Here is a 10,131-nt window from a genome sequence, read left to right on the forward strand (position 1 = left end):
AAAAAGTTCTTCACTGATGACACTCCAAGAAGCTTTAAAGAAGAGAGCACTATATCCATCTGGACCTGGACTTTTGTCATTAGACATAGAGAAGACATCTTCATCTTTTTCATCCCTTGTAATTGGAAGACTGAACACATGTGTTTGTTCAGGCGAAAGAAGAGGACCATTTGCAATCACCTCTGGATCAGGAATTGTAGTAGAAACTAAAATTCCTACGAGCTTTTTGTAATAATTAATAAATTCTACAATTATCTCAGATCTGTCAGTCATTCTTGATCTATTTTAGTGTATAGGGTCAGAATTCTGTTGAGATGCGTTTTCTTTTTCATGATAGAATGAAAGAACTTAGACCCTTTATCCCCTTCCAAACTCCAGTTAATATTGGCTTTTTGCTTATAGAAAGAGGATTCACAATCTAGTAACCTATCATATTTTGTGATGCATTCTTTTTCTCTTGCTATCAAAGCTAGGTTGAAAAGATCCACACTTAGCAGCCATTGAATATCAGTTAATTCTTCTTTCACTCTAAGAACTTGTTCACTTATATTCATAAAGTGTTTCTTATTCAACTCTTTAAGAGCATACTTGAGTTTTTTGAGTTTTGAGTGCAACCTGTATAATTTGTAGCCTTCAATGTTTAACTTCCATATTGATTTAACAGTTAAGATAAAATCTGGATGCTTAACCCACATATTGAAGAATTTGAATGGCCTTTTACCCTCAATAACATCATCTTCAATAGTTAGCAGTGTTGGGGAATGGTCAGAGCAGCTAGGCATGAGGAACTCCACTTGACGAGATGTATAAAGATGAATCCAATCCACATTAACCAAACATCTATCCAATCTGGACCAGATTCTATCTTTAGCCTCTTGCTTGTTACTCCAAGTAAAAAAACATCCAATTGATCTTATATGCAATAGTTGACTTGTGGTGATAAAACTCTGAAAGTCCTCTGTATCAGCATCAGAAACTGGCATACCTCCTATCTTTTCATCACAACCTGTAATTGCATTAAAATCCCCACCAATTATCCAGGGACCATTAACATTATGCTTAAATGCCAGAAGATCATGCCAAAGAATTTTCCTGCTAACTATTTGATTTAGTGCATAGACTATAGTACACATACTGGAGAATCTACCATCCCTTGATTCAATTGAGCAAGTAATATATTGCTCTGATGATATAATTTTTTGGACTATGAAGATATCACTATCCAAGAGAATCCAAATTCTTCCTTTGCTAGCTTCATGCACATTAGATATCCATTTCCAGCCTTTTGTAATTTTCATAGCTAAGACTTGTAATTTTCATAGCTAAGCCTTTTGTAATTTCCAGCCTTTTGTAACTTTTTGGACTTGTAACTTAGTTTTGAGAAGAGCTAGTAAAGAGAGATTATACTCTTGAATAAACTGCTTTACTATCATATGCTTAGAGGACTTATTGAATCCTCTAATATTCCAAATAGCAAGGTACATTAGAGAGATTTTCCACCCTTGTCAACAAATGAAGGGTCTTCCAGAAGAGAGAAATGAGATAGTTGAATGCCTGAAGTATCAGGTTCAGCTATAAAAACTCTCCTTGCTATATTTGTTCTATTAACACTAGTAAACCCAGATGCATTGACAATCAGAGTTAAGAAGTTGATTTGCTGAAGATGTGCACGTTGTAGGTTTGATAGACCAGACGAAAATACCCCCTGACCTGAATTTTCTCCCATATCCTAGTTCCCTGCTCAGAAGGCTGAATTTCAGCCTATGCATATTTTTCAGGCTGTGCTTGTTTCTCAGTAGTATGTGCTCCTTGACCAGAAGTTAATTGAACATCCTAACCATTAGAACTAGCATTAGAACATGCTCTAGTCCTTTCCTTAACTGAAGACTCCTTAGCAAGCCCAAAATTACCATCATTTTCAACATTTTTCTGTCTAACTTTCTCAGTCTGTCTATTGATAGGAACCCACATTTTTTTAGTTTTATTCTTCCTATACTGCTCAGTATCATGACCAATCATGCTACACAATGAACACCATTTTGGTTTGAATTCATATAATACTGACTGTGTATAGCTTTTTCCATTAGGTTCTTGGATAGTCAAATGATCAGGTAAAGGCTCTTTCAATGGCAATTTCACTTCTAGCAGAACTCTTGCATAGCTCAATCTTTGCCTAGTAGCCGTGAGTTTATCAGTAGCAATAGGTTTGCCAATAAGGCTAGCAACCTTGCTAATGCCAGTTAATCTCCATATATTTAACCTTAGGTTTGGAAATTGCACCCACATTGGATAATAAAAATCCAACAACTTCTCCAAATCTGAATCAATGCTCCATGGCTTTAACATTAAAGATCTAGACCCAAAAACCCAAGGTCCAGCCTCAAGTACATCTCTCATCAATTTTTCAATTTGAAAATCAAATAGGAATAATCCTTGTTTGATTAAAGAGACCTTCGGAATAGAAATTTTACCCCATAATTTGCTCACGTAGGATTCCATTGATTTAAACTTGACATTCAATCCTATGACATGACCAATTAAGGCATTTCTCCATAAATCTTCTCCTTCCCTCCATTCATCAACATAAAATGAGACTGTATTGGATTGAGAAGACGACATAAAGTTCAGAGATAATTCATTGCTCGATTTCCTATTATCAGTAAAAAGTCTAGCTAATGATTTGCTAGAACCAGTACCCGTTTCCTTCAAAATCCCTCCATTATCCTGACAATTTATAGGTTTATCATGTATATTAACATTCTCCTCTTTTTCTAGATTTTAATTCACAGAATCTTTAGAATTTACAAACACATATTCCTTATTAGCTTCTTTATCAAAGTTAATCAAATCATCAGATCTAGCCTTTATAAAATTTCTCAAATTAGATTGCAATGGAACAGTGTCCGTATCAAATATCGATTCTAAAATCACTGAGTCAGAGCTTAGAACTCCTGAAGGATTGGAAGGAGAATCAGAAGAGATAACCCCTAACTCAACCTCATCTACACAAGAAGCCCTAGACGAGCTACTAGCGCCTACACAAGAGTTTAGAGATTTACTTAGATGGCCAGTTTGGACTCTAATCATCTGTGAAGAACTCATAGAATGCTATGAATCAACCAAGAAATCTGTAGGTCTGAGCAATTCCTCCATTGATTTCTTCTTCTTCTTTCCTTTCGTACCTGTCGAGCTCATAGCATAGTTATCAGATCCTTCATCATCTCCAGCCAAATTTGTATCTAATTGATCCACAACGCCTATCGAACTTGAGTTAGAAGCTCTCAATCCTATATTAAAGATCTTCTTCCCACTTCTCTTCTTCTTCTTCGCCATGAAAATATAAGGAGGGGCGTAATTTAGCAGAAAAAATCGCATGCTAACTTACACCTCCATCTTTTTTCTTTTTACTCTAAGCAATTAGTATCTTTTTTCTTGTTCTTTTTTTACAAAGACAATTGCATTTGGTCAGCTGTAGGTTGCCCTTAGAGAAATCCTGTTTATATTGTTTATCAATTTATGCAATGTGTACATGTACTTCTGTGAAATAATTCTTTGCTAGTTGCGCACATACTTTTTTATTATGCACATGCTTATGTATTGACATTGTCATATATTGCATTCATTTACTTCTGTTAAGCAGAAAAAGCAAGACCTCATAAAACCAGATGGAAACATGAGTCAAGATGATGAACTGACCTGTAGTGTTTGTCTGGAGCAAGTCACTACTAGAGAACTACTAAGGAGTTTGCATTGTCTTCATCGGGTTATAAATATGATGAAATATCTTCAATTGTTTAGCTTTAAATTTTTCTTGCTTTTTTTCATGGAGTTTACTTTTCTTTGTGGCTACTATATAGTGTTCTATCTCATTTGATAATTTTTACTTTTAAAATTCGGTATTCATCAACTTTAGAAACTTAAATATACCAACTTGTTGAATCCTTCTGCTTCACATAGTAACCTTTACTTCAAGAGTAAATAGTATTTGATGCAGGTTGAGTGGCTCCTTTGCAGATGCTATTGAATTATTTCAAATAAATAGTCTTGGATTTATTCTACCTCTTGGTCCCTACTGTAGACGTCAAAAATTACCTATAGCTTCCCAAACATAGTTCAAGACAACGAGAAGACAATAAACGTTACTATCCGAGTCAAGAGAATTTACCCAACACCAGTAAGTGTACGAAGTGGATCAGTAAAATGTGCAAATCAGCGAAACGATGAATCGTACGCAAAACAAGCGAACTTGAGGAGTCACGAATCGCCGAAGTATCAAAAAGATGAACAAAAACACACCCGGAGGCTTGCGTAGGCGCGAGCCACCAAATGGTGACTCGCACGAGTGCGAGCCACCAAATAGTGACTCGCACCCATGCGAGCCACCAAATGCCCAAAACGCGGATTTCGATGATTTTTAAGGATTCTTTCGTCCCAGAACCTCTCCAACTGTTTTAATGTTATCCCTAGACGCGTTTAAATGGTTATTAACTACAGATAACATTTAAACATCAAGTCTTATCCAAAAACACGTCTCCAAAAGCCTATAAATAGAAGCCTAGGGTCTTCTTTCAAGAGAATCTGAAATTGAAGAGGCGAGGTGCTGTCAAATTGTCCAGCTAACCACGAATTTCAGAGAAGAATCATCAGATCTTGGCGAATACTTTCATAAAGAAAGTCCTTCGAAAGGTTTGTGATTCTTTCCTTTTCTTTCCTCCGGATTAAATTTGGTTTTAATCTCGGGAAGAGCCACAATCTCGCTTGGTCGTGATTGTCGCTTCCGCAATTATTTCCTTTGTAAAACAAGAGCGTAGTTATACTGTCAATCGGGTTTGATCTGCGGTAGTCCACGGACTAACGCGTCCCCGGTTCAGGCAAAGATCCCACGCAAAGCAACGGGAGATAAACTACTGCTGTGTTTTGTTTGATAAAGTTGTAATCTTTATTTTTCATTGTAAGAAGATCTTATAAAAAGATCAACTTTTCTTTTAGTTTGAACTTGTAATCGATAAACAGTGTAACAGGTTTGAAAGCAATGAAAAAAGCAATTTTTGACGAAAATAAACTGGCAACCACAGTGGGAGCCGGTAGCTTCTCTGTTGAAGCTGTAGTGTCGCAACCAAAGATCACCATCCCGATCAATGAAGAGGTCGAGTACGAGTTCGACCAGGCAAAGTATGAGGAATACTTATCCTCATCTTCCAGATCATCCTCTCCTCGCAAGAATAGAAGAGAATCAACAAGGAAGGTTTGGGGGCACTTGGATCTCAAGGTTCAAAACCAAGATCCTCATCCTGCAGCGGCTCAAGGTACACCTTGCAAAGCCGAAGCCACTACTGAAAACGCGCCGACCTTATCCAAGAGAGCGCGTCAAAGACGACGTTAGCGCCTCGCACGCAATTGGCCAAAGCTTCCGAGCTAGTTGATGGGATCCGCTATGAAACGGATCTGAAGTCTAGAAAACACCAACTGCCACGGCTACAAGCGAGCGATTGTTTCAAATCAACGACGAATGAATGGGTCCCCGTTAAGAGGACATGTTCAACTCTTGAAGAACGGATCCAGAAATGCCGCGCGTTACTTGCGCACGCAAAAAATTCTGGTGCGAGAAGCCAAGAAATTGCAAACAAACGATGTAGACAATAGATTGTCAAAACCACGTCAAATCTGGAGGCCGAAATCCAAAATAAGGCCCGAAAAAACAAAATTGTCGGCTGCTAGCTCGGCCAAGGCTGAGCCACCAAATGCTGGCTCGGCCAAGACCGAGCCACCAAACGCTGGCTCGGCCAAGGTCGAGCCACCAATTGCTGGCCCGCGTCACCGCAAAGCCGGTTCACCTCCGTTTGAAATTTCGCCTCCCGCGACCAGTTTCGAGTCTCCGACTGTTTCTGTTCCGATGACTTCCTCACCTTCGGTAGAACCTCACGACAGCGTGGACTTGTCCCGATTCAAAGTGAAGATTACAGATGGTTTGGGTCCTTTGCATAAAGATGAACCCTGTATGGTTCGTCAGACTAGGGGTCGTACGCAATTACCTAGTAAGTCAAAGATCTCTCCTACGGAGAAAGTACCAATAGCCACTCGCCTCGGATTGCGAGTTGAAGTCTAAGAGCCCGTTGGGTCCTCACGCGCACGAAGGCGTGGTTTCAAACGAGCGACTCTCGAGAATAATGACGGGGCATTATACCCTCAAAGAGAACTATGTTCGTCAGAAGATGACAACGTTAGAATGGGTGAATTATACCAGCGTAAGATAGGTTGATCCGATAATCATATCGATGAGTTGTACTATCAGGCTGGGGTATGAATAAATCTCGGAAGAGAAATACCCGGGAAACGGATTCTCTTTGTCCATGTACCAAACTTATCCAAGCGGTATTATCAGAGTGTAACTGCTCCAAGACCGCCTCGCAAAGGATTTTGGTATTTGAAAGACTTTTTACAGAAACGCTAAGACACAAGTCAAGACGTTTCCGTAAAAGGAAGCCATCCATTTAAGAACGTGAATTCTCAGAAGTCTCGATTAACATGACAGACAAAGGAAAATCTACGCGACGCTTCAGTCCCGAACCTTTTCCACAAATATCTTAGTGATTGACTCAGCTACAAACTAGGGCTATCGGGCCTAGAGATTATAGGAGAGATCAGAGAGGACAGTCCTCAGACGATGAAGCATCAGACGCTAACTCTGCGATCGCTTCAGATGCCACTGTGTCCAGCACGGGACGGACTCGAGAATCATTCACGATCACTACTGAATAGATGGCTCAACTCCTTCAAGAAGGTTTGGCTAAGAAGAAAGATGACTTTAAAATCGAAATGGATATGGCTGTGCAACGGGTTAAAGATTTAGATGCCCAACAACTCCAACAGTTGTCAAATCAGCATGGTGAATCTAGTCGTCGCCAGACTATCAATCAAATAGATAGCGACTCAGAGGTAGAGGAAAATATCAATACCAATGTTCTACTTGAGGATAAAAATACTAAAGATGTCCTTAACATTGGGGTGGTACCAATATCCCTCTCCAAAATTGCCAGAAGAAAGATGCAGGCGAAGACCTTAAGATGAAAGACCTAGAAAGCAAAATCAATGTTTTGATGTCTGCTCAAGAGGTAAAAAAGACTGGCATTCCATTTCCTTACCCAAGAGAGTGGGACTCAATTCCATACCTAGTGAAATTCAATTTGATTAACTTTACACCATTCGATGGAAGGGGTTCCCCTACTCAACACTTGATTTATTTCAAGTCCCACCTGAGGATTATTTCTGGTTATGAACCTCTGATGGTACGATCATTCGTTAGAACCCTTCAAGCAGCTGCCTTTGATTGGTACCGTCGTCTTAAACCGGGGAGTATTAATAGTTGGGATGACATGGAAAGCATGTTTCTTGCCAATTTCTTTGACGATGACACTGAAGTGTCGATCGGAACACTCTTTGAAGAGAAACAGAAAGATGGAGAGCTCGTTAAGATCTTTGTTAAGCACTTTCGGAACAAGGTAATGAACTGTCGAGATCCGGTCACGGAGGAATTCATCCTCCAAACATGCCACAACAACCTTTCCTTAGACGTGTTAGAAGCTATGGGCACAGCTCCATCTAAAACATGGAAGGAGTTGAAAATGCGAGGAGAGCAGGCTGAACGCTTCCTCAAAAGGAAGAAACCTGAAAGAGGACAACCAACAAACAATACCCAGAAAAAGAACTTTACCCCCCGTGGTAAAGGGAAGGGGCAGGCAAACCCAGTGGATGCAAATCAGACATTCGAATTACAACCCCAACAGCAGCCGCAACAACAAGCGCCAAAGCAACAAACGCCTCAATGGCAACAACGGCCTCCAAGGAAACAGAAAACTTCTGAGCCAAAATTCCCGAAGGAATATTCCTTCAAGGAAGATGATGTCCCTGGTATCTTTAAGTACTTGCTGGAGAACAACAAAATTAAGTTACCTCCAATCACTAATCATGAGGGAGCTAAGAAAATTACAGATCCGTGATATTGTGCATTCCACAGAACAGTCCATCATCCCACGAAGACATGCTACGCTCTCATGGACAAGATTCAGGCCTTGATTGATGTTGGAATCATTACTCCGAAGCAGCCTAAAGAGAAGAAGGTGGGTGCGAATGCGGTTTCTATTAGCTTTGGCTCTGTCCCTCTGTCATGGTTTCAACCAGAGCCTATATCCACAGTACAAGTGAGGACTGTCAACGATGATCCTTACGGACAACGTCAGAAAGGACTCGTACAACACGTGACTCCTAACGGCGAAATTCTTTGGGTCCATCCGGACTTGCTCGAAGATGAGCAATGGGCAGGATCCTCATCTAAAAAAAAAGTCCAAAAGTAAGGGCAAGACCTGCTGTCCCACCACAGTAATTCCTAAAAAAGATGATGAAGGTATCCCCACCTTATCACTTTCTGAAGTTGAACGATAGGCTCTTGTCACCAGGAGTGGGAATAAATATCATTATAAATACCCCAAAACCTCTGACGTGAATGCCAAAACATTTGCCAAACTGGGGGTGGTTGTAGGCGTATAAAACTGCTTATAGGTCCCTTGACACAGCTCGGCGCGATGATTCGACAAATCGCCGACGAAACGTTCAAAGTGCAACGAAACGAACTAAAGAGGCTACAAAAGCTAAACGAACTGCATGTAAACAACGTGAGTGGTTCGGGAGTCCGACGGGTCTTCCAACAAAATGGATTTGAACTCAAACACGAACTGAGTTTACTGCCAAATCCGGAATCAAGTCAACAAATCAAACAAAACAATGCGGAAACAACGGAAAACGACAAAACCAGCGCAACACTGGGGGAACTCGGCCGCGAACCGAACACCCTAAAAGGTGGCTCGGCCCAAGCCGAGGCCACCCTAGGGTGGCTCGGTGGCCGACGCACCCCCAGGGGTGGCTCGGCAAGGCCGAGCCACCCTGAGGTGGCTCGCCAAGGCCGAGCCACCCTGGGTGGCTCGGCTAATGGCCGAGCCACCCTAGGGGTGGCTAGGGCTCAGACTGTGCAAAACGCACAGTTCTGAGAGGCCTATAAATAGGCCTAAGTACTTCGTTCATTTGGGGAACTCTTCCTGAAACTTTGAGAGAGTGGCCGAAACCTCTGCCGGATTGTCACCTCAACTCCGGAGATCTGAAGCTTGAAGAACTTGGAGACCGGATTTGATTCTTAGCGAGCACCAGCACGAAAAAGGAAGGAGTTTCGAGAGAGTTTAATCCTCAGGATCTACGTCGTTACACTCCGGATCTAAGGCATGGCTCTTAGATCCCGAGATTCGAGCGGTTCGTTTCCTTGGTGAAACGATCCCTCCCGGCTATTAATCTCCCTTGGTGGGCATAATACCCGTAAACGTCGTAGATTCTTTGGATCCAGATCACGCGGTGTCCACGGTAAGTCAACCCGGGCGCAAGGCAACGAACCCACAAGAAGCAAGAATGACCGCAAAACAGGATCTTGTGATTCGTTCGACATAAAAGAGAGAAGTTGTAATTTTGATTTCTTTGTTTTATTTGTTTTCATTGTAAGCCGATCTTATAAAAAGACCGGATCTCTTTGTAACGATAAAGTTGTTAACTGAGTGCAATGGAATCGATAATGAAGAAAACACCAACTTTCCCGCGATAGCAATCTGGCGACCACAGTGGGAGCCACCGATCTCACTGTTGAGATCGGAGCGTCGCAGCCGCGGATCTCGATCCCGGTCGTGAGGAGGTCGAGTATGAGTTCGACAACAGAAGTACGAGAGTACGATGTCCTCGTCTGGATCTACGCTCCTCCCCCAAGTCAAGAAGTTTCAGAAGTTCTCCTCCAGGAAGAAAAGTCCGTTGGTGCGAGAAAGTTGAAAAGCCACCAACGACGACCTCAACCCCATTCGACGCGAAGTTGCGTCAGGTGAAGTCCTACCGGCCTCGGAAGCAGGTCAAATCCGCCGTCGAAGGCGTGGTGATCCTCTCTAAAGAGAGCTCGCCAGAGCACGCAACGCCTCGCGAAGCAGTTCGCACAAGGCCATGGAGTCTGTTTGACGGGGTCCGTTACATGCGGATCTGAAGAACAAACGGGGCAAACAGCCCTCAATAGGAAATGAAGGATGGTTCTCCCAAGCCATCAAACAATGG

At 41.8% G+C, this 10,131-nt stretch overlaps 1 protein-coding gene across 1 annotated transcript; it reads right to left on the bottom strand.

Annotated features, from left to right (window-relative positions):
- LOC109837227 lies at positions 270-1,298 on the bottom strand. The gene has a single exon (XM_020405383.1). It carries the CDS (start codon positions 1,296-1,298, stop codon positions 270-272), a length of 1,029 nt encoding a protein of 342 aa, XP_020260972.1.

This window comes from Asparagus officinalis, chromosome 1 (genome assembly GCF_001876935.1).
Source record: "Asparagus officinalis chromosome 1, Aspof.V1, whole genome shotgun sequence".
Taxonomy (NCBI): Eukaryota; Viridiplantae; Streptophyta; class Magnoliopsida; order Asparagales; family Asparagaceae; genus Asparagus; species Asparagus officinalis.

Coding starts and splice junctions, on each gene's coding strand:
- LOC109837227 (XM_020405383.1), bottom strand. CDS start 1,298: ATGAAAATTACAAAAGGCTGGAAATGGATATCTAATGTGCATGAAGCT.